A 25,165-nucleotide genomic window follows, 5' to 3' on the forward strand; every position below is an offset into this window, starting at 1 on the left:
CTTTTTTTTTCCTTGTAGGCTGCTAAAGAAGAAATTGATGGACTACAAGAAGAACTAGAAACAGTTGTGAGCCTAGGCTCTGAACTTAGAGCTGCTTGTGGAGAGCCAGACAAACCTATTGTCAACAAGAGTATAGATGAGGTATGGGACATGCAGATGCTCAAATTTATTAACATTACATATGTAGCTCAGAAAGTAATGCCTCCTATTTATTTCCTTGGATATTGCAATAGATACAAAGAGCACAGTAACACTATTTGATAGAGCAAATTTTCAACTAAAAAACACTGTTTTTCAACACAATCACCATCATTAGCTGTGCATTTTTGCCAGCAATGAAAAAGAGCCTCCATGCCACGGTCATAGAAATCTGTACCAATAGAGATGTGACCCACTGTTTCACAGCTGCAATGATGGCATCATTGCTAGGTAAATATTGCCCTGCGGTCTATCATCGAATCGAACAGATGGAAGTCAGAAGGGGTACCAAATCCAGACTGTATGGTGAATATAGCAGGAGTGTCCAGCCAAGATTGACAATGTGCTCCATTCCATTCCAAAATGTAGTGGAATATTGGTGGGAAGGTTCAGCCTCTACTGCTATTCCACCAATATCCACCTTTGACATTGTAAGCTAACATAGTAAGGTGGGAGGCATTAGTTTTGCAGTAAACGTCACAAATTCTTGTTCAACTGATAGTAGTATTCCCTGCCCTCCAATAAATTCTGAAAATAAAATTTTGAGACCAAAAGTAAGATTTCTCTGAAGGCTTTGTGTTAAATTATTGTTGGCCTTTTGGGTAAATAAGCATTGACTCAGATTTGAATGTACAGAAAAATTGATTTTATTGTTTTATGGATTAATTTTTTTGTAGAAGACACTGAAAAAATTACTGATTAATGCAATATATGACTATTTCTTGTGAAAATGATGCAAGAATAAGTTTTATATGCTTTATGCAAAGTATCTTAACTGAGACCAGTCCTGTTCACAAAAGACTTTATTTTCTCTCACATTTGGTAATGTAATTTTCTTGTATGCTACTTTTATTCTAAAGATTCAACTGCAAATATTTTGACATTTCCCATACTGACTATAATCCCTATGTTAATAAATATATAGTCAGTGTTGAATTATGCAACTTCTGTATTATAAAACCTCTAGTGCATTCTGAAGAAAACTAAGCAATGAGAGAACAAGAGGTTTAATATGAAGTGAATATGAAATATTCATGTTTGATTTATTGGAGCTACTGAGCAATATCTATTTAGTGAATGCAAATTATATGGCAGAAAATTTGTTTTTGTATAATGATATAAATTGCACTTATTTGCAGCTGAACTCTGCCTGGGATGCCTTAAACAAAACATGGAAAGAACGAGTAGATAAGCTTGCTGAAGCTATGCAGGCAGCTGTTCAATACCAAGATGGACTGCAGGTAAGATGGTGATACACCTAATATACCTAATCCAATCTTGAGTTAATAGGATATGTAGTTTTATTTAAAATGTAATGTGATTGAGTGGGTGACAAGTAATGCATCACTGGATATACTGAGTATTGAGCAAACAGGTATTTTCTGTTGATTTGAGCTCTGCAGAGAGGGACCTGGGCGTCCTGGTGGACGACAGGTTGGCCATGAGCCAGCAGTGTGCCCTCGTGGCCAAAAAGGCCAATGGCATTCTGGGGTGCATTAAGAAGAGCGTGTCCAGCAGGTTGAGGGAGGTGATCCTCCCCCTCTACTCTGCCCTGGTAAGGCCTCATCTGGAGTACTGTGTCCAGTTCTGGGCTCCCCAGTACAAAAAAGACAGGGATCTCTTGGAAAGAGTCCAGCGGAGGGCCACAAAGATGGTGAGGGGCCTGGAACATCTCCCCTATGAAGAAAGGCTAAGTGAACTGGGTCTGTTTAGCCTTGAGAAAAGACGACTGAGAGGGGACCTGATCCAGGTTTATAAATATCTGAGGTGTGGCGGCCATAGCGGTGAGGCCAGTCTCTTTTCAGTGGTACGTGGAGACAGGACGAGGGGAAACGGACATAAGCTGCAGCACAGGAAGTTTCACACGAATGTGCGTAAGAACTTCTTTGTGGTGAGGGTGACGGAGCACTGGAACAGGCTGCCCAGGGGGGTTGTGGAGTCTCCTTCTCTGGAGATATTCAAGTCTCGCCTGGACGCCTACCTGTGCGACCTGGTGTAGGGAACCTGCTTTGGCAGGGGGGTTGGTCTCAATGATCTCTAGAGGTCCCTTCCAACCCCTACAATTCTGTGATTCTGTGATTCTCTTCGTGTTGTTCATATATTGTGTTATATCTAGATTCCATGGTAAAATCTCCTTGCTTATTGGCAATTGCAGAGTTTTTTTTGATACCACACAATTTCATAGTAATCCTGCTCACAATTTGATAGTAATTCACATGATAGGCAAGTTGACGTGACAAAGTCATATGATCTGAAAGGAACAGATTATTGGTCAATATACTCGCTGCTGCTGTTTTCTTGAATGGAGGACAGTTAAAGAACCTAAGTTTTACTCCACCCTTAATGTTAGCCAATTAAAAACATCTTTCTTGTTTCATTAAACCCTTGTAACACAGTTTCACATGATGCTGAGGCAAGTTTTTCATGTATTCAGTGCAGATTAAGCAGCAGAACACACAATAATAATACACGTCATGCGTGTTTTTCGGTGCACCTCATTATTTTTTTCCAGACACTCTGTTCATACTATGCTGAGGTTGATGTGGAGGACTACATTAGTAACATTGCCATTGCTTTAAATATTTTGTGATTTGTGTTTGTATAAGTTTGGTACTTTGTGTATTTTAATGCCTTCTGGTGCACATTTCAGTAAACAATATGAAAAGTGTTGTGGACAGATCATTAGCTGTACTACAGCTGCCTCATCCTGTTGAGCCTCTTGAAGGTAGTTCTCCTTACATCAGAGAACTGTAGGCCATTGTGACAAGAACTCCTATACCCATTTCTCCCTCGTGAATCATGGTTAACAGGCAGAGGCAAAAAGAACATATCAGAGGTGTTTTTTCCCCTGTGCAATTACTCAGATTGGTGTAGCTGTTGGTAATCTGTAAACAGGATGTTCTTGGGATTCTATAAGGAACAAAAGTAGTACCCATAAAGCCTCACAACTTTGTGCACTTCATTGACTGAAGTTATAACTGTGTTACCCTATGGAGATTCAGTCAAGTTTAGTTCTGATCATTCAGAACCTAATATCTACTGAATGAGTCTTCTTCCACATTCTTCACACAGATAACGTTGCTCTTCAATAGAAGTTTGTTAATTAGTGCTTTTTAATAATCATGATTGAAATTGTCATATCATTCAGCCACAGCCTACCATCTTAGCCCCATATGACATGGAACTGAGAGTTTGTCGTGTAATTACTTTTCAGAGAGTTCATAAAAGTTGCTGATTTTACTCAAGAAGTAAAGTGGGGAACGTTGTTGCTAATAACAGCAGCAAATATTCTTGTATTGATTAATGGAGTACTTAGTTAAGTTTGAGCCTTTGCATTGTCCATAATGTAGGTTCTCATAAAGAAATCTGTTTTATTTTAAGGAGTATAGCAACATTATTCTATGAAGTAAAATAAATTCAGATCTTTTACTTATTACAACTTTTAAACATTATATTATTTCTCCCTGTTCATATTTATTTTCATATTGTGATTTTCAGGCAATATTTGACTGGGTAGACATTGCTGGTATCAAGTTAGCATCCATGTCCCCAGTTGGAACGGATCTGGAGACAGTGAAGCAGCAAACTGAGGAACTTAAGGTATGAAATATCGTTTAGAGTATTCTGAATTTTTCACAACTCATAAGCAATTTTCAGTTTTTAGTTTTAAAGAAAAGATCCGCATGAGAATTTGAAATAACATTTCATTGCATAGTTTACATTATAAAATATATGATAGATGGTTTTGGAGTAGATTTTGGTGGGATTACATTACTAGTGGTAGCATTCCTTCTCTTTCAAAAGCTGTAAGTTTATAAAGAGAGTTTTTTTGCTATGATTAAATTTTCTGTCTTCCACAATAAACAATTTCCTTGGTGCTTTGAAAAAATGCCTTCAGAGTTTCACTTCCATTATCAGCTTTCTCTGAGTGTTCTAACATGTTACTGCATCATTCCAATACATCCAATAAGCTGTAAGTCAAAAGTTTCACACTTAGAAACCTGTCCATATGATTATTTGACTAAGTATCCTCCTGACTCTGTGCTACATATTTTAAATAAAAAGTAGGGATGTGTAGTAATTGAGGAATATCCTTGGTTTTATTCCTGACTTGTAAAATGTTTAAAGTGATTGTGGACAGGTTGTTTTCTCTCTATATAATATTATGATATGACTTCAAATGAACTGTCTCTATCTATCATCTGTATGTTCAGAAGAACATACATCTGCAAATTGTATTCAGACTGTGCCTTAGTTGTCTGTACAAGAGGGTGTTGTACTAAAAAAAGGTTGCTTTCAGGTCTTTCGAAGAATATTTCTTTTTAAAGTATTATATTGCTGTAGGAGCTAGAAATTACTCAAGTTCTGTCTTGTTTACAAACCAGCAAGATCATTAGAGACTACTTTTCTATTGGGTTTCTTTATCCTCCTCTGCTTACTGTTAGCAGTATCTGGTGGGATAGTAAGACTTTATTTTATATTTTGAATTAACTTGAACCATCTGAATTGTATTTTACATGCATTTTGACGCATCAGAACTAACCCCCAAATTCGTGAAAGTTGACAATGCTGTATTATTATTGTGAGTATTGCTGTAATCTGCTGTAAATTCATTGCAATATGTGTTTATTTTTATTCTTTTTCTATTCACCACAGCAATTTAAAACAGAAGCTTATCAGCAGCAGATAGAAATGGAAAGACTGAACCATCAAGCAGAGCTATTGCTGAAGAAGGTAACACAGGAAAGTGACAAGCACACTGTGCAAGACCCTCTCTCAGAGCTCAGACTAATGTGGGACAGCCTAGAAGAAAAAATTATAAATAGACAGGTAAATAAATCTGAAGGTGAAGGCTTCATTCATGACTTTGTTTTTATGAGAAAACTTTTTCATTACGCATAATGTTTGTAACAATTTACATATTTAGTCTTTTTTGGGAATTATTGAACTATACTTAATAGAATTTTAATTTCAGTAATTTACTGAATTGCTTTTATGGTGTTTTTTAAAAACTCTTAGCAGTACTTTTGTCACTTCCTCTGTCAGCAGTGTAATGTCAAATCGTTATTTCATTTTGATTATTTGATGACATTTTAAGTAGCAGTTTAAAAGCGTGTTTATATTTGCAAAATCATTAGCTTCTGAACTGAGCACTTTTTCTTAAAACTTTCTTCTTTAAAATATGAATAATAAAATGTTTCATATTCTTTACATAATATTGAATTATCAAAGAGAGAAAGTTGCAGTGCTTTGAAGAGGTGTGTTTTTTTTTTCCTAAATTGAATCATTTTACTGCAAAAAAACATTTTAAGAAGATAATGCCTCAACATGCATTTATATTGAAATTATATTTTAAAAGATGAAAACTACTGCTTTCAATCTTAGCTCTGCTCTGGTTACATGGGATCTTTGGAGATCAGGATTTTAAGCCTAGAACGTAAGGCTTTACAATGGATTTGCTAACTCAGCTCTGACTATAAAGCAGTTGCTGTGTTGAATAGCTGTTTGTCTCTCTTTTTTTATGCTATCATAAGTACGGACTCCACACTGGATTATGGTGACTAATGGTAATTTAAGCCAATTCAATAGCATCGTGAAATCATTTTATTGTTAATTTATTTTATTTTTACTATAGCACAAGCTGGAAGGTGCCTTGTTAGCCTTGGGGCAGTTCCAGCATGCCCTGGATGAGTTACTGACGTGGCTGACGCATACAGAAGACTTGCTGAACGAACAGAAACCCGTGGGTGGAGACCCCAAGGCTATTGAAATTGAACTTGCCAAACATCATGTATGTAATTGCTACAAATATTAAATGAAATGTTGTTTGATGTTTATCTTAGTGATGAGTCTTGTAGTGAAACTTTGCACTTGATAAATAGTTCTTTATAGAAATTTTCAAGATGCAGATTATGGCTGAAGTAATGTGGAAAATCTAATATCTTTTCTGTTTCTCTTCTATATTCCTTTCTTCCTTGCATTTGCTATGCAAATAACGTAGCCAAAAAAGAGCAGCTGACCCTGGTCTGTGCACCTCTTTTCACCTTCATTTGATCCAGGGAACTGAAGAGTCATTGAGCATAATAAATCTCCTTGAAGCAGTAAATTCCTTGACTAGTTCTGTTTAGGCCAGGTCTTAGAAAACATACTTGAGCTTTACACATCTTTGTTCTTTCTTGTCAGAAATAAAGTGAATTGCAGTTCTGAATTCTGCAAAATTGTGTCTTGGTTGGGTCCTGCCAACAGAGTGCTTCTCTGAAACTCTTAGCAAATTTCAGGGGTATCCATGTCTCCAACTTTTTATCTTTGCTACGTACAGTGTAGGATTTTTTTGGTGGTGGTGGTGGTTTGGGGTTTTTTTTTTAATAGCATTTTGCTGGCTAATGTGGCTTTAGAGCTGGTGGAAGAATGCTTTCATTCTTTATTTAGAAAAGCATCTCCAAAGAGCAAAAGATCTCTATCTCTTTAGATTTCTTACTAACCTCATGAATCCTTTCCTTCAGGTCTGTCCCCTTATTTTTGACCTGATGTGAAAATTATTCTTATTCAGAGTTCATTTTGGATGTAGAGAGGATAGACTGAAATTGGCAGTATACAGATAATTAAGACATTTTCACTGTCTGTGTCAGTTCAGTTATGCAGCTTCTGACTCTCTTCAGGTAATCATTGGGAACTTGTAGAGTAAAATATATGTGTGCCCTATACGACTACTGTTTGTGAAACAGACCCTTTAAAAAGTAACAACAACTACAACAACAACAACAAACAGTTTATAAGTCCACCTTCCACTCTGTGGAAACTTTTATATTCTTACTGAGTCAGTGTTTTACTGCTGAAGAGGCATCCAGATACCATACGCGACTTTATCTGCCTTCAGTACTGAAGGAGTTCAGCAAACTCATCAACCAATCTACTTCCGTTTTGTAAAATAGAATTTATAGGTTAGAAAGTTCACACAGTAGTGCATCCTGTGGCAGCCTGGAAAACATGCATCTCTTGAATAACTTTGTAAAGAATAGACCTTGTTCCTTGTTCCTAGTGAGCCTCAGCAGGAAGGAAGGATTAAGATGCATCTTCTTGTGTGAATATCCTTTTTTTTTTTTTTTTTTTTCCTCCACTGTACGTAGGAAAATAAAATAACAAATACCTTACAGAGCTTGGCTTAGAATTAAAGCAAAGGTGTGCATATTCTGTATACAAAGACTGCTTGTGACTTGCTTTTTCATTGTGACTTGGTCTGTGTATTTTATTCAAAAGTTAGAATTATAGAATCACCAAGGTTGGAAAAAGACCCTCAGGATCATCTAGTCCAACTGTCGACCTACCGCCAATATTTCCCCACTAAACCATGTCCCTCAGTAGCACATCTAAACATTTCTTGAGCACTTCCAGGAATGGTGATTCAGCTATTTCCCTGGGCAGGACGTTCCAGTGCCTTATCACTGTTTTAGTGAGGAAAGTTCCTTTGTGTTTAGCTTTTTCTTTTCTTTTTATCTCCTCATGCTAGCATTTTGGTGGACATAAGTTTGAACCACATTTTCTGGGAGAGAGAAGGCAAAAAGTTGAATTTCTTAGGTGTGGTTTATCATTCCCTTCCTAACCATTTTGCACACCATCTTCTCCTGTTCTTTATTCCTGGTACTTTAAAGATTTCTCTTTTTTTCTTTTTTTTAATCTTTCTGAAAACAGCTTATTTTTCCCAAACATACTTCTTGTCCTTTGTGGTTCTACTGTGGTTGATGACAACAGATCTTAAACAAGGTCTTAATAGTAGGGGTTTTAATAGTGCTAAGCATTGTAAATATTCCTAGGACAATTGAAGCGTCCTGCTAGCCTGACATACGTGAGACTGGTTGTAGACCTGGGATGTGTAAAAAGACATAGTGGCAGTCAGAATGTTGTCTTCTTGTTCCTTTCTCTCCTTAGCCTACTGCTCCAGGAGGAGTCAGCAATACTATTTATAGTACTGTTTTCACACCTTGCCCTCAAAATCAAAGAAAAGTGCTGTTAAAGAAAGTACGTAGTAAATGAAGGAAGGTGAAGTGATACTGGATGTCTCAGATGTGCATCCTCAGTAGCAGTGCCAGAAAGCTCAATTTCAGAAAGATATATATTCAGAAAGAATATGTACATTTTTTCCACAATATAAAAATAAAACACAGCATTCTGGCAGAGTTGTCTGTTATTGCTTTTGATTGAAGTTAGACTAGTAATTAGCTTTTTGTAGCTGTATACCTGTGCGTAAGCTACTGTCTTGTCACTAGGTTGGTTACATTTGCCTTTATTGAATAACTTATCAACATAGCCAGTCATACGTGCTGCGTTACAATTATAGGTGCTACAGAATGATGTCTTAGCTCACCAGTCTACAGTAGAAGCAGTTAAGAAAGCAGGAAGTGACCTGATTGAATCAAGTGCCGTTGAAGAAGCAAGCAATTTACAGAGCAAGTTGGAACTTCTGAATCAGCGCTGGCAAAATGTGTTGGAAAAAACAGAACAAAGGAAACAGCAGCTGGACAGTGCCTTGATTCAGGTGAGCAGGAAATGATAAAAAAAAGAGATAACTCAGAAAAAGTGTCTTTTTACATAAAATAGTAGAAACACACTGGAAATTGACCTAAGTGAAAGCTGTAATGCAGACACTCCTAAAGTTTAGATCCAGCTGAGCTTTGCACAGCTGTTCTTTGTCTTCTACAAAGCTGAATCAAGACCTCAGCTTTTGGCTATTTATTTTTAAAGGCTGAAGATCCTATATATGTATATTACTCAGGGAAAACATTGATCTCACAGTGGCTCATTTAGCCTTCTTTCAGGATTTCCATGGTTTTTATACTTTTTCATTATGCTATATGGGGGTAGTTTAAATTTTGTTTTGTTGTGTTTTTCCTTTCCTGTTTTTCTTTCTTTCATTTCCTCTGATTACTGAAAATACCTGGTTGAATCTATTGCCAATATACTTCTGCATCTGAACTAGAATTTGGATGGAAAACATTTAAGTAAGCTCTAAAATGCTGTGGTATAATTTAGGCCCAAGGTTTCCATGGTGAAGTTGAAGATATGCAGCAATGGCTGACAGACACTGAACGTCAACTATTGGCATCAAAACCTGTTGGAGGCTTACCAGAAACAGCAAGAGAGCAGCTTAATACCCATATGGTAAGTATCAGTATTAGAATGCTTTGCAAATTGCATTTCAGGACTATCTTTCATGAATATTTATGCTAAATACAGTGCATGGTCTATATATCACAATGTCTGTACTGTATCTTAAAAAATTTAGTAGCCTTTCACAACAGCACTGTTATTTTCTGTGGAGTGAAAGTAGTAATTTGGGAGGTGCCCAAAGCTTAGCCATTGTCCTTGTTTTCAGAAGGGAAAACAGAAAGTGTTTACAGATTTTTTCAGTGATTCATATGCTCCTTCCCTCTTCTGTCCCCATAACTACCATTTATACTCCTTCTCAGAAGACCAATCTAAAAGGGATCCACATTCATTTGGACCTTGAATCAAGGGACTTGATCTTTTATTCTTTATTTAACCAATGCTGACATTGAAATCATCATTAGCACAGATGTAATTAGGACTAATGGGTCATAAAGACTCTGCTTTAATTAGAAATGGAAATCTGATCAGGATGTCTGAATTATTCCCTTCCTTCCCTTCCTTCCTTTATAAGAGAAAAACTATGGATTTTTTCCCCTGTAGGGCCACAAAGCTTGATAAAGGACACTTTAAGTTTTGAAGCCTTACCTCAGAGGAAGGTAGTGCTCCATTTGTATAAAGCCATGCTATGCTGTTAGGCTCGGATATAAGCTCAAGCCCAGTGATTTGAACTTCTGACCTCTTTGCTCGGATGTGAGAGTGATATTTACTGAACTAACCTTGAGCTCTAAGATGCCTGGCACAGTTTCCACCAAAACACTGCATTGTCACAGCTTAATAAATCACATTTTATTCTGGAATGATGCAAAAGGTTTTGCCCACAGATGTGAGGCCTTTTTTTCAAAATTTACCAGTAACTGTTTTTCAGAGGAATAGTATTTACAGTTTCTGAATCAGTTATGACAGGAAACAAGTGTGAAACATAGAAAGGATCTTAATTCTTTCATATCCCCCTCAAATCTGTCTCATTCTGTGTTTAAAAGAAAAAAGGAAAAAAAAAAAAAAAGACCACAACAAATAAAACAACAACAAAAGACCCAAACATAAACAAAATCTTTGTTCCTGCAAGGTGAGAGCTGTGTAATCAAGAACCAGGGAGAACCAGTGTTCTTTCCAATTTTTTTATGCTGGACTTGCAATCAGATGGAGACCAAAAAATTTTCCTTGAAAAATAACAGAATTTTCTTTGGTATATTCTATGCAAATCATTAAGCCAGTTTTTACAGATGGAAGGAATCCTAAATCTGAATTGTGGGAACAAGTGTGAATGTGTCCCCAGTAGTATGTACATATGCACGGTCATTTCCTAACTATGCATTTTAAAAGCCAATGCTTTGTTGTGGATTGTCATACAACTGCAGATATTGTCTTGCTATTAACCTTGAAGGTACATAAGCTTAAAAATATAGGATTTTATTTCAGTTTAGTTAAATTCAGTGCGTCTATGCAACTCTGTGTAAATTCTGTTTTTTTGGCAACTGAAATGCTGAGATGAGTTGTCAGGTTGAGAACAATTTATTGTCAGTTCCAAATTTCAACTTGCTCTTAAGGGATACAAACTATATTAATTTGTGACCTGAAACTAAAATAGAAATTTTTGCTCTATATTTTATTGTGTTTTCTCTGTGGAAATAACATTATGAATCATCATCTTGAGGATAAGGTCTGTTTCTACGTTCATGAATAAAAGATCCCTGAACTATAATCAGTTCATAAATGGAGTTGTGGTTGGGTAGCATTTCCAGCTAAGGCAGCTCCGGGAATAAGAGATATGAAGAGATGTTACTAGACACCAGCAGGAAAGAGGCTTGCAGAGAGGCCTCCTTGGCTTCCCCTGAGCCCAGCCCCAGTGTTTCAGGCTATACTTGCCATGGCGTGTCTCACTTGTGCTGTGCTCCCTACATTTACTTCTGAGGGGTTCTTGCACTGCAGCAGAAAAAGGTGCTTTGGAAAGTTAAGGAAACTAGAAATATTTTGAGGAGTTTGGGAACATAAGAAAAAAGCGGATGAGGTGACAACAGAAGAAGAAGGAGCAAAGCTTTCTGGAATCTTAGATCATGGTTGAACCTACTTCCTGCTTTGCCGTCCTCTTTAATCAGATACAACCCTGTGACCAGTACCTCTTAACCCACAAAAAATACTGAATTTACATTCTTTCCTTCGGAGTCAGAGGAAAAGGTTCTTCATCTGGAAGAAGATCCCCATCTGGGAGTCTGCACCAACCTCATTGGTGCATTTTCAGGTGTCTGTTGCAAATTTTGGAAATGCCCTTTTGAATGAGGGGAATGTATGTGAGTTCCAATTCTCTTGCCACCTCACCTTCAACATGGTTAAAAGAGAATAGTGAGTTGAGTAGTTAGAAGGTATTGCCATTATTTTTCCAGCTTTCTGCAAATATGTAAAATATCTTGCTTTTGTGTAGCGAGTGAAGGAAAATACAGACAAAACACAAGAGATGATGTACCATAAAACAGCCCTCCCAGGTTGTCCCACCTACTTTCGAAGGTGTGTTGGATGTGTCTGGGCTTTCAGCGCACTGTATAATGCTGACACTTTTTGTGTTTTAGCTACAGATGGACGGTAAACCAACTGAGTTGTAGGAAATCTTGTGCAATGAGATAAGTGCCTAGTACTCTCCTTGCCAAGCTTTGCATCTCAGAAAGAACATCTGACAGACAATACAAGTTCTCATTTCCTGAAGGATTGGTCCCTTTCTTTGTTCATTTGGCTTTTTATGAATTACATATGTTTCTTTTATTAGTTTTAATCATACCCACAAAATGTTGGGGGAGGAATAGATGCTATGCTAATGTTCATAAAGAGTATTGAATTTCTACCTGACTTACTTTCTATTGGTTTCTTTATTTAGGAACTTTGTGCTGCCTTTGAAGCCAAAGAAGAGACATATAAGTGTCTAATGCAGAAAGGCCAGCAGATGCTTGCAAGATGCCCGGAATCTGCTGAAACAAATGTTGAGCAGGACATAAATAACTTAAAAGAAAAGTGGGAATCCGTACAAACGAAGCTTGGTGAAAGAAAAGTATGTGTTTATACATAACAATAGAAGTGTAAATCATGTATTTAAGACTGTTAATTTTATACATGCAAACTTGCTTAGTCTTTTAGATTTAAAATCAACTGTAGAAATAGTTGTGCAGCATTCATTCCTTTGCTTAAGCAAGTACTGGGGAAAACGTGTTTGAGAAGCTGATTAACCATAACTGCGAGACAGGATAGCTGAGAAGGGCATATTATTCTACAAAAATATCTTAACTGATACTAATAATACTCACTTTATAGAGTGAGGGCTTTTCTGTTTTTTTATTACAGTGATCACAGACATGAGAGAAAGAGTTAAATTATGTGATGGTTCAAGTTTATTTTGTTCTCTGTACAGAATTGCTGCATTAATTTTCCTATCTTTTATCCATTTTTCCTTGAAATTCCCAAAGACTTGGCCTTCTGCCACTTACTTCAAGTGACTTCCTTCTGCTCTAAATGTAGATCAATAGCATGATTCACTGATGTGCAACATACATTTTTTTTTTAATTAATAATTCCATTTTTCTTTCATCCCTTCATGAAATACAGTGCATTTGCTCTACCTCAGTGAAGCAGTGAAGAAAGTCAATAATTACACAGAAATTCTCTGCTCGCCCCTAATGTGTATAAGGCAGAAATATTTAACTCACAACTTAGTTGTATTTTAAAGTAAGACTGATGGTGTCTCTTATAGATAACTATAATGGAAGAATGTCAGATGAATTAATGCACAATTTGAGCGTCTTCTTACAGAAAGATATAAGACTGGACTGCTTGGCTAGGCCAACAATATGACAGTTTGAAAACATTCTCTATTCAAACATAGTCTCAGTTCAAGTAACAAAAATGACAACTGTACAATATTAGAGAGAAGTGATTTAGGCCAACCTCTTATTTCTTTAGTGTAAAAGAATAAATTAGATTACTACTTTGAGGCTCTTCCAAGTGCACTACCATCATAGATTTCTGATATTGTACTGGTTTTGTATTAAAAAAAAATAAAATTAAAACCACATGTCTCATTACAATTAACTACCACAAAATGTAATGTTCTAATGTATAAAATTTATCCTAATCCTAGATGCTATATTTATACTCATCTGTAATAAATAGTTTTACTTTTAAGTTTCCATCCATCCCCTTTAATATTCTCAAACACAGGCAATTATTTTAAAATATAAAACTCAGACATTTTGAGTTGAAAGAATGTTCAAAAATGTTAAACTACATGTTAAATTAAAATGGCTTACTCCAAAATGCTCAATTAAGATAGTTTACTCAGCTGAATACCCTGCACAATATCAGCTGCTATTAAGATATAACCTTTCTTTACAGACCAAACTGGAAGAAGCCCTCAATTTAGCAATGGAGTTCCACAACTCACTTCAAGATTTCATCAATTGGCTCACGCAGGCGGAGCAAACTCTAACTGCAGCTTCTCGGCCAAGTCTTATCTTGGACACTGTCTTGTTTCAAATTGATGAGCACAAGGTATGTACAGAAACAGATGTGTAATGTTTTTTCTCCCACTATGTTGAGATACTTGAACAATGCTCTGTAGCACTGGCACTCAGAAATATTTGAATTGTTTGAAACTGCATTTTATGCTTATTGCTATATCACTCTTTATCACACTGCTTTTTCAGTGTTTACTCAGTGCATGAGTAATATATTATTTACAAAAATTTTCTCTTTTTTTTTTTTTTTTTTTTTTGAAGGTTTTTGCCACAGAGGTGAATTCTCATCGAGATCAGATCATAGAGCTGGATAAAACTGGTACCCATTTGAAATACTTCAGCCAGAAACAAGATGTAGTCCTTATTAAGAATCTGCTGATTAGTGTACAAAGTAGATGGGAAAAGGTAGTTCAGCGTTTAGTCGAAAGGGGAAGAGCTTTGGATGATGCAAGGAAACGAGCCAAACAGGTAATTGAACAACAGCTGTTGTACAACTCTTTGAACTTAGCTGAAATTATATCCAGACTCTTGAAGTATATGGTGCTTTAAAGCACTTTCAGCTATGTCTGGGTTAGCGTAACAGACTCTGTTAAGTTAGTGGAGCAATTTCTGTGATGCAATTGTAGAGCACTTCATTTAGAAGGTGAAGTCTTCATTTTCAACCAAAGTAATAACTTGGGTCTGCAATACAGGATAGTCTGAAAGAAGAAAGTTGCAGTGTGGGTTCCAGATGTGTATTAGTGCCATCTGCAAAAAGAAGTTACACAATCAACCCCTTATATTTTAAAAATGTGATGAATACCTTTTGCTAGTCTATAAGAGTATTGCTTAGAATTGCTTAGTATTTTCTTCCTTTATTTACTTTGTCTCTTTGTTAATAATCATCACTTCCTCAGGTTCTTACGGTAGTTAACATACAATCATCTTCTAAGATCTCTCAATTTATTTCCTTAAAAACTTGGAGAGTTTTTTACAGACTTTTCCTTACCAGGGTGCACTCATTTATTTTCTTTAGATTCATGCTCCCCTCACTGAGGAACATAAATGATAACATGCAAAATGTGTGAGAGGAATGTAATATCATCAATAAGAAGTTTTAGGTTTTCTTCATCAAGTGAAGATTTGATCATGTTCTCAGCCAAACCACTTTCTCATGTTCATTGTTACTGCTACTCAGCTGCTAGAAAAAGAACTTTTCTGAGCAAAAATTATGCCATAAAACAAACATTAAAAAAAAAAATTCCCAGCAATTTTTCCTGGGTACTCACACACACAGTTCTAAAATGACATGTACAGTAGAAAAAAATTCAACTCTCCATCACTATGAAAAGCTGTATACAACTAGTTTTATTTATTTAGAACGACAACTATCTGTGCAGAGTGAAGAAGGAGTACTGACAGCTATCAGTTTCAAGTCCTGATCCTCAGCCCTGAAAAATAGGGTCCAAGGGTTTTCACACTTTTCTGTATCAGTTCTTTATACTTTCATATTTAGACAGCCAGGAAAAAAGAATTTGGAAAAAACAAAACAACAAAAAAACCCACAAAGAGAAACAACAAGCTATAAAAATCCAGTCCCAAAGGCCTGCCACTTCATGAAAGCTGGTTGAATCTTTAGTCTTTCCCTGCTTCCTTCCCTGAAGCACTGTAGTTGAGAAAGGAAGGAAGATCAAGAATCTGTTCGGTACCCACCAAGATAGCATTTGATACAATGAGAGCATTTTTGAACATCTCAGGGAAGATTTTGTTTTCCCTAGTGATTTATAGCTGTTGTCCCATGTAGGCAGTAGCAAAGCCCCATTCTTGCAGTATTTTTATTTAGTATTAAAAATGTAGGAATTTAAATGACCAGCACATCGATGGGAGTTACGAGTAGGTCTGTGAAAGATGCATAGTGGGCTTACATACAGACCGTATTTATAAGAGGTTACTAATTCATGTGGGTGAAAGGAGGCTAAGTCCAGTAATTAAGTCCACAGGCTGGTTGGAGAGGCCAGGGAGAAAAATCACACCAAGCCTTTCCCAAGTATGCAGAGTCCTTGTTTGGCCTGCAGAGAACTGGTCAGGGCTTAATGTTTGTGGAGTATTTTAAGCATCAGTGTGTTTTTAACTCTATGCATATCTCACTTTTCCCCAGTTCCATGAAGCCTGGCACAAACTTATGGAGTGGCTAGAAGAATCAGAGAAATCTTTGGACTCAGATCTTGAAATTGCAAATGACCCTGACAAAATAAAGATGCAGCTTGCACAGCACAAGGTGAGTTGTGACTGCTGAAATGCAAGATGCCCAGTTAAATGTAAGTCTGTCAGCCTTATACTACATACAATTAGCAAAGGAGGAGGACTTCTGGACTACTGCAATGAAAGTGTTATTAGCATAAAACTACATGGCATGTTACAGGTGAGGACTCAAAAAAAAATGCTTTTCAAAGAACCTGATCTGTGGTGAAATTATTAATTTTGAATAGGAAAGATGTAATTATACAGCACCATGAAAACTTTCTTTTTAAAAAAAAAAAAAAAGAAAACAAGAAAAAAAAAGTAATACTTAATCAGAGAAGGAATCTTTTTTTTTTCTGTCCTTACAACACACATTTGCCATCCAGTTACTTTGTTTGGGATTTTCCTTGTAATACTAGAGGATTATCTCAAGGATGAAAAATAATTGGTATTCTCACTGGCAGTTGCTTTTTAAGCATTATTAATGGAAGTCTCCAGAAACTACAGTAGACACTATTAGTAGAAAAGGTGATTTCTCTGCATAGGATTCAAAATTCCAGGTGCACTTTTCCACAAACCCAGCTACTACAGGAGAAAATGTAGCAATCTCCTCTGTTAATATGGCTTTTCAAACAAATAAAGTTGATGTGCAGTTGAAGGGAGCTCTACAGTTGCGTCAGCCAGAACAAAATGAAGGACAGAGGAAGTCTACTTCATTTTTACTTTTGTAAACAGCCTTGAATGATATATTAGTGAGGATAGTGTGGGTGACTGGTTGAATCTTCAGAGACAGGCTGTATCCAAAGATTTATCTTGGAGCAGTTTCATCAGAGACAAAGTGTTGAAAGATCATTTATTTTTTTTCTATTTTGGCACACATTTACTTCTACTTTTCATATTGACTTTAGTGTTCTACTTTTTACAGTATTATTTTATTCTACAGAATATACCCAAAGTTCTGCATCTCATTTCTCTCCCTCTGTGTGTAGTTTCTGATGATTTTACCTCTGGCAAGTTTTCGCCCTGCATGAGTAGTTAATGCATCAGTCTGCTTCATATTTTTATCATTTTCATTTTTATTATGATTTAAGTATTGTTTATCAAGCAGGATTATGTTCTACTTCAGTGTAAAAGAGTTGGCTGTTGGCCAAGCAAAAATAGCTTTACCTATGTTTGGTGTTAAAACTTTTAGATAAAACGTGCATTAACATTCTGTTGTGGTAAATCTGCAGTTGTAGTTTGTTCTGGGATCATTGTTGCCAGAACTTGAAGTCAATTCTGAGCATTTAGAAAACGGTATTTTCTTTAAGTTCATCTTTATTCTATTCTCTGACTTTTTCAATATTTTAATCCCTCTGTTTCTTTTTTTTTTTCTTTATAAAAAGTTCAAACTCCTCATGGTACAGTCAACACATTCTAAGTTTCTTTGAGATTTTTTGAGGTCCCGGGGTTTGACATTCTGCCTTTCTGTTCTCTTCTCTTCGGAAGTTTTAAACCTAACATCCTACTTGTCCTTTATATGTACAGCAGCACATTTTATGAGCCCAGACTTCCTCATGCAGATTGGCAGATTCATCAGTTCCCTCAGTGACAGATTTTCTACAGCTCCTTTATGATTAAATGCCTGCAGAACATAGCTACTTAAGTTCTTGAATTCTTTAATAAGGAGCAGGCAAGAATGTGGCATGGGGACATTAGGATTGAAGCTGGCATTTTGGTGTAAAAAGATAGATGTGTATGAGAGACTGGTGAACTTTGTGACTTCAGACTTCAAACAGCCCCCTCCCCCCTTTGCCAAGAAATCAACTCGATTGTTTTCTAATGAGCTGTCAAACCTCCCAGCACTGCAATGTCCTTCCTTGTATTTTGAGTCTTTTCCTTCCACTCCCACATGAAGTCTTTGTCTTTTCTGTCCAACCTTGAAGGTTTCCTTGCTCCATTTAGTTAGTGATTTTTACTATCTGAACTAAATGTGTGCTGTGTGTGTGCTGTAAGCAATAATTTGGACTCGCTCATTGCCAGTTGTTATTGCCAAAAAAAGAAAAAAAAGGCCCTGAAAGAGAAAAGCCAAGAAAATGTTTTCTGTCTCACTTACATCCAGTGCATTGCCAGGGACTTTTGGAGAGTTATTCATGGTCTGTTTATCAGCAATTTTCTTCTCATTTTTAGAAGTCAGGAGTGGAAAAACCCTTAGTAGGTCACCCATTCCATTTCTGTGCTAATGCTGGATGTTTCTTAGAATACATTTATGTGAACCTAAGTAATTTTATCTGTGTGCTCCTGTCTTCATTAGAAGGAAGGTAAATAATTAATTACTGAGACTTCATTCATGTTACCTGTCTGATCATGGCAGCTGAAATGCCTTAAACCAAAGTTTACTCTCAGTTATGCCTCTGGGATATCAAATGAAAGTAGGTTTAGTAGAGTGTGTGCAATCTCTCAAAGAATGAATTGACTGCAACCCTTTGTTCACTTTTAAATCTTTTTTTTTTTTTTTTTAATCTATGATCCTCCTCTGACAGCAGTTTCTTTGTGCACATCAAGAAATGTCCATATAGCTTTCAGTAGTTAATAAATGTCATCAAATAAAAAGGAGCAGAAACCTATGTGTTATTTGTGTTGATGGAACTTTTTGGTTATTTTCATTTTGAAAAGGATTTTTATTTTTATTGTAGTTCGAGTTTGATAGTGGCATTTGTATTCTTACTTAAAACATGATTCCTTGTTTTGTTTGAGGAAAATGAAAGAACAAGAGGGGAGAGACACTCAATTACAAAACAGATGCTATTTTTTTTTTTTTTTGCTGACCAATTTCTGATATTCAGTTCCCTCTGATTCCTAAAATAACCAGAAAACCAGGACAGTGCAATACAAAATATCAAGTACCTCAAGTCACTTTTGGTGAAGTAGGCAGACTGTTTCTGTGCCACAACCCAGTGCCTACTTCTTTTTATTTCACACACGCTTCCACTCCACCTGACTTTGATTCCCATCTAAAAAAATGTTAATGACTCTGTGAACACATGGGAAAGTTGGTGAAAGAGTCATAAGCTATCAGGGCCCAGACTGGTGCACAGCAGCTGGGAGCAGCTTGCAAGCTGGAGCTGAGCAGTCGTGCTTGTGCTGGCAGCGACCATGTAGAATCTTTGCAGTTTTTATGTGCCCTGAGGAATTATGAGTTTCAACTGGTAATTATTCCCACAACAGATTTTATTATGTTAAACATTGCTCTGAGAGACAACTGAAACTTCCATTTCAGCAAACAGTGAGCAAAAACTGTTTTTTGATAGGTATTTTCTGGTGGTTTTTTTCTGACAAAATATTCAATTCTGGATAGACATGACTTTTTTAATTATTATTTGTTTTATTTTATTTAACTTTTTCTACTAGCAGTTCATGGAGATATGAAATAAAACACTTTAAGCATTACTGACATTCAAAAGCTGCTGTGCAGTACTGATTTTATCCTTGTCAGTGTTCATTTGTTTAATTATTTACCCTGTAATTCTGTTTACGTCTCTGCCACTTCAAGATGAGCTCTATTTCTGTGTGTTCCTCTGTTCTATGCAAAGCTTCCAGAAGCTCCTTGCCAAAGGAGTTGTCATTGTGGGCAGGCAAATGCAGCTGCTTTGTAGCCTTTATCTTCCAAAGTCCCTGTATTACAGTTACCTTTTTGCTATTGTTACTTTTGCCTGTGTTTATTGAAATGTCATCTGGCTGCATCTCATACCTAAATCTGTATGCTTTTGGCACACAATTCTTGCCTACTGTAGCAGGTTTCAGTCTTTAGAGGGTTAAATTCTTATGGATGGAAATCTCTCATTTTGATCATGGTGAGCTAAAAAAGAATCATCTTTGTAGCCTCTGGGGTGCTCTACACTAGTTGGAAATCTTAAAATGTAGTGTAAAGAGTGTTCGGTTTAATGGCTCCAAAACTAGTAGTCCTTCCACATTTTTCTGTTTCTTGGACAGCCTCTGGCTGAAATGTAGGATTTAGGAACTAAGGTAGGATGGGAATCATCACTCACTGAAGAAAGAATTTCCCAAATCATTCCTGTAGGTGTAGAACTGCTTCTGTTCCCAGAGAGGGATAAAAGACGCAGCCTCTGTTAATGACAAGTTCCATGTGATTGTATCTATGCTAACAAACAAAAAAATTATAGTATGCTTAAAATCTTCTTGCCACAATATTTACTATTTACATTGCAAATAATTTGACAAAGATTAGTTCACTGTGATCTGTAAGCATTTGATGCTATGTATGTTTTCTTTTTCTTCTACGTTCATAGGAATTCCAGAAATCTCTTGGTGCCAAACATTCTGTGTACGATACCACAAACAGGACTGGACGCTCCTTGAAAGAGAAAACCACCTTGGCTGATGACAATTTGAAGCTTGATGACATGCTGAGTGAACTAAGGGATAAATGGGACACAATTTGTGGAAAATCAGTAGAAAGGTAAAAGAAAACCAATCCAATTATTCAACAGTTGAGAAGAAGGCTTATGAGAGTTTTTCTGACTTCTGTTTTGGCTTCTGTTGTGCAGAAGTAAAATCAGAGTGGCTTGTTTTGCAATTTAAGACTGGGTGGGAGGGACAGAAGAGCAGCCCTCATCTATTTGGGGAATGTGCTTTGTGCTGGTCAATGCAAATGGACTGGGTTGCTCAATTAACTACTCTGGTAAATTCCTACTTGAGTGGAGTCTCCAATGTCTCCCTCAGAAGTCTGTGTCAGAGAATAGTATAGTGAAGCAAGGAGAAGGTTACCTACTTCAGAGATGGTAAAACATGTACTCCTTGACTGTTCAGAGCTCAGAAAAGAATTGTGTTCATCCCACTGTGTATTTCAGCATCCCCATTCTCCCCCCCTCCCTGTTTAAAAAGGAAAAGAGTGATTTAAAGCTCTTGGTTGTTACCATTTAATGCCAAAAATGTTTTCTTAAAGTGTATTTTCTTAAAATGAATGATTTTTAACTAAATTTATTCTTCTTGTGCTAATTTCACTTCCCCAGACAAAATAAACTGGAGGAAGCCCTGTTATTTTCAGGACAATTTACTGATGCTCTACAAGCTCTCATTGATTGGTTATACAAAATTGAACCTCAGCTAGCAGAAGATCAGCCAGTGCATGGAGACATTGATTTAGTGATGAACTTGATTGACAATCACAAGGTAATTTTAAAAACTTTCATCTTTTTTAATTGCTAGACTGCTTCTAAGTGTAGCATTTTAGTGCTATCTCATTATTTGGCTATTCTGTAATATTAGGAGCCAGAAATATATTTTTAACATCAACATGTCGTTGACAATGGAAAATGCTATAAAACAGACTTGGAAGAAAAAAAAACCTGTTAGTAACTAATTGGCACAAATTAGCTGCCAGATATTCGATTTAACGCTGCTGTCTTGTGTATCTATGAGTATCGTGTCAAACATCACAAATTAGCATTTATGAATATGTGCTTATGGGAAGAGGTGTCAAAAATGATTTTACTGTAAAACTTTTGTGGAGGTAAAGACTGGATTTTATTCAGTACATCTGCTAACCAAATGTCCAGTGCAGTTGCTGTGACTACAGCAGCCTTTATGAAAAGAAAAGCATTGAGTATTTCAACCCTGCAGAGCTGCTGTAAATTCATGGAGAAGAGCAGTTGCAATGCTTAAATCATGGTAGAGAGTTACAGAGCTAGACTAAGGCCCAGGAAACCTACATTTGCTGCAGTATTTTTTCAATCAAGTGTTTCTGGAGATGGGAGAAAGTAGGGAATCTAGGGCTGTGCCTCTGAACTGCAGTTCCTGTTCAGTATGTCCAGAGGGTACAGCTGATGAAGTTACTGGGATTGTGAAGTCTACACGCATCAGAGTTGATCTTCTGCAAGTATCCAGAGACTGCTTGGTGAGAAGACTTGGTCACTCTTGAAGAAAAGTATTTGGAAACAGAAGTTATCTATGAAAATTAGCCCCAAATGTGCTCAAATTGTTTCTGAAGTCTCATTGTGTATCACAACTATGTCATAATCAGCTGCATGATATGCTGCAGTTACCATATTTTAAGAGGTTTTTCTTCACGTAAATGGAGCTCATTCTTCCCATGAATGTGAAAGTACTCTCATAAATATATGAATTTGTAATGAGATCTACAGCCAGATCCCCAGTTTTTAGTTTTAGGTTTATGGTTTTAAACCTTCTCCTTGTTTGTTTACGTTTTATCTGTGTGATCTTCTCGTGCTGTGGCAACCAAGCATGTTAAAGCCAGTGTGGTAAGTTTGCTGCATTTCCTATGCATTACATCAGGACAGGGGGTTTTCTCAGGATCTGCCTGACATTCTCCTACTATATTCCAGTCTTGTTAGGATAGAGTGGAGTGTAAATATCTTCATGTGAAATCTAATGAGCAGAACTTGTGTGTGTGGTTTTTGCATCATTTTCAGTTATCCTGTACTGAACTAAATTCATATTTTTATTTCTTTTTATAACCAGTTGTTTTTCAGTTATTGTTTGTATTATTATGCCTTAATGAATTAAACATTTTGAACATATTTGGTGGTACCTAGGTTTTCCAGAAGGAGCTGGGAAAAAGAACAAGCAGTGTTCAGGCTCTGAAGCGTTCTGCCAGAGAACTTATAGAGGGCAGTCGTGATGACTCATCCTGGGTCAAAGTACAGATGCAGGAGCTGAGCACTCGCTGGGAGACAGTTTGTGCCCTGTCAGTATCCAAGCAAACACGACTTGAACAGGCTCTCCGACAGGTAAAAGACTGATACTGATGCCATATGTCCTATGTGAGAAATAGAGGACATACCATATAGTCTAGTTGACAGAAATTTAATTTTATTTTCACTTCATCTCATTAAATTTAATTTAATTTTGGTTGAAAATATTAGTTTTCTTGTTCATGCAGTTTACCTTTTCTTTGTCCCTTTACCACAATATATAAAGGGTACCTCTTAGCATTTTTACTATACTACAAATACAAATCAAATGTTTCAAAAACATTACTGTCTAAGGAAATCACTGAAGTTACAGATGAGCATGAAGAGTGGTTAGGAACTGTACTCACTCCCATTTCAGGAAGCTAAAGATTGTAATCATATTTACACTCTTTGTGCCTTATTAAAAAGAAGTAAATTTGTGTACTAGAACTATTTTTACATTGACAGAATTACAGAAAGAAATTGAGTTGTGATGAATACACTCAGGAACTACAAGAGACTATGTCAGTATTGGCTAGTACCAGTCCCAAATTAATAGGTACTGATTGTAAAACTGAGATACAGTGAACAGCTCTGTGAAGGCATACCATTTCAGGCTGATGCTTGATTGGAGCTCTAGCAATAGCAGTATATCCACTGCCTATAAAATTTCTGTCCTGCTATTCCCAGGGTGCTGTGTTCATCCAGCTCTTTGGTCTCTCAGTAGGAAAAATTCTGATTTACTTCAACACTAAATGTGTCTGAATATGACTGTGCCTAAAGGTGGAACTTTCTTTTTTTTTCCAATCATGGAAAGGTCAGTTTTGCTTAACCAGTGATGTAGGCAATGCAGAAAATACAGTTCTCATTTCTCCAGCTGGTCCACAAGAGCACCTCCTGTGTAATTTGTCAGCATAAAGGCATGACATTCTCAACTAAGCTGAAATACATTATAAATCAGATGGCTAAAAGCATGACTGGGCTTTTAGGCTTTCTATATTTTTTGGGGAAGCTTGAGATATTTTTACGGTTATGAAAATGTAATACTGTATATCATTGACTTTTTAATGGAAAGTTAATGTGCCAGGACTGCTGCGTGATTAATGGCTTCAAATCTGAGCTCAGTCCGCTTGTGTAAGCTGCAGTCTGTCTGTCAGGTCCCCTCATCAGTGCCCGTGACTTTTTGTATTGTAACAGGCAGAGGAATTCCACTCTGTTGTTCATGTCCTTTTGGAGTGGCTGGCAGAGGCAGAGCAGGCTCTTCGTTTCCACGGCGTCCTACCAGATGATGAAGAGGCCTTGCGTACGCTGATAGATCAGCACAGGGTAAGCAAGAAAGTGAAGAGGGTCCTCTTTGTGCTAAGACATCTGTTAGAAGGAAAAATAGAGGAAAAGAGGCGATGTCTATCTCATGTAATCATATTCTGTGTGGAGCCAGGAGTTGGACTTGAGGATCATTATCATCCCTTCCAACTTGGGTTATTCTATGATTCTATTCAGCATCCAGGATTTGTTTTTGCGACTGTTTCTATGTCAAAGTTAGACATTTAATGAATTTGACAATTTTGTAACCATACTTACTCTAAGTTGTTGTTTGAGTCATTTTGGCTTATTAAGAAAAGAGTGGGCAAGTAGAAAGTTGCTGTAAACATTTAAAGACAGATTAATATATGCTGGGAAAATATCTGACAGTTATTACACAGGCAGTTAAAATAACAAAAGTGTGTTGTCTTAGCATCACTGAGCTAACCACCATATACTTTCAAGGTCATTTGTAAATGTCAGAGGAATGATGTTGTCATGCATTAACTTTCTGTCATGGTGGAACAGCATGCCTCGAGTTTCATGCACATTAGGTACTGAAATGCTGCAATGCCTTAGGTATCGTAAATACTAGATTACAAACTGATTTTGCGGTAGTGAAATGGAGCAAGAGCTAGGTCAAGAGTCTAATTAAAAATTTTTAAGCTCCTATTTTCCCTCTACAAGAAGGAGTCTACGTACAAGCCCATGCAAAACTTCTTATAAGTGCAGTGACAGTAATATAAAGAATGTAATGTAAAAATAAAATTGCCAATGTTGTTATGGTATTCTTCACTCTGAAGAAAGTTGCAACAAAGTTTGCAGTTAAAAGAGAGGAATTGAATGTGGGAATAGTAGCACACAATATTCACTAGAACAACACAACCTTGGTGTTAGATATTTAAATTTGCTAAATCATGCTTAAAATTGTTGAATAGACTTTAGAACATATTCTACCGCCACCGTTTTATTTTTAAAGGCCAAATACTAGAAATACAGACATCTAGATCATGAGATCAAAAGCTGGGCAATGGAAACAAGCATTGTTGTTGCTTGTTTTCCTCCTGGCTCTTGTTTCTTTCACTATGATCT

At 36.7% G+C, this 25,165-nt stretch overlaps 1 protein-coding gene across 32 annotated transcripts in view; it reads left to right on the forward strand.

The window, feature by feature from the left end:
- DST (dystonin) overlaps positions 1-25,165 on the forward strand; it is a 297,979-nt gene that overhangs the window by 253,635 nt on the left and 19,179 nt on the right. For all 32 annotated transcript variants that reach the window (XM_085217868.1, XM_085217869.1, XM_085217848.1 and 29 more), the window contains 15 exons: positions 19-141; positions 1,338-1,439; positions 3,697-3,798; positions 4,855-5,028; positions 5,834-5,989; positions 8,534-8,731; positions 9,226-9,354; positions 12,230-12,400; positions 13,738-13,893; positions 14,121-14,327; positions 15,997-16,116; positions 20,369-20,538; positions 21,092-21,251; positions 22,634-22,828; positions 23,969-24,097. In XM_085217868.1, coding sequence (XP_085073994.1) covers positions 19-141; positions 1,338-1,439; positions 3,697-3,798; positions 4,855-5,028; positions 5,834-5,989; positions 8,534-8,731; positions 9,226-9,354; positions 12,230-12,400; positions 13,738-13,893; positions 14,121-14,327; positions 15,997-16,116; positions 20,369-20,538; positions 21,092-21,251; positions 22,634-22,828; positions 23,969-24,097 — 2,292 coding nt within the window. The remainder of the gene's footprint in view (positions 1-18; positions 142-1,337; positions 1,440-3,696; positions 3,799-4,854; positions 5,029-5,833; positions 5,990-8,533; positions 8,732-9,225; positions 9,355-12,229; positions 12,401-13,737; positions 13,894-14,120; positions 14,328-15,996; positions 16,117-20,368; positions 20,539-21,091; positions 21,252-22,633; positions 22,829-23,968; positions 24,098-25,165) is intronic.

Source organism: Meleagris gallopavo, chromosome 2 (genome assembly GCF_905368555.1).
Source record: "Meleagris gallopavo chromosome 2, MGAL_WU_HG_1.1, whole genome shotgun sequence".
In the NCBI taxonomy this organism is placed as follows: Eukaryota; Metazoa; Chordata; class Aves; order Galliformes; family Phasianidae; genus Meleagris; species Meleagris gallopavo.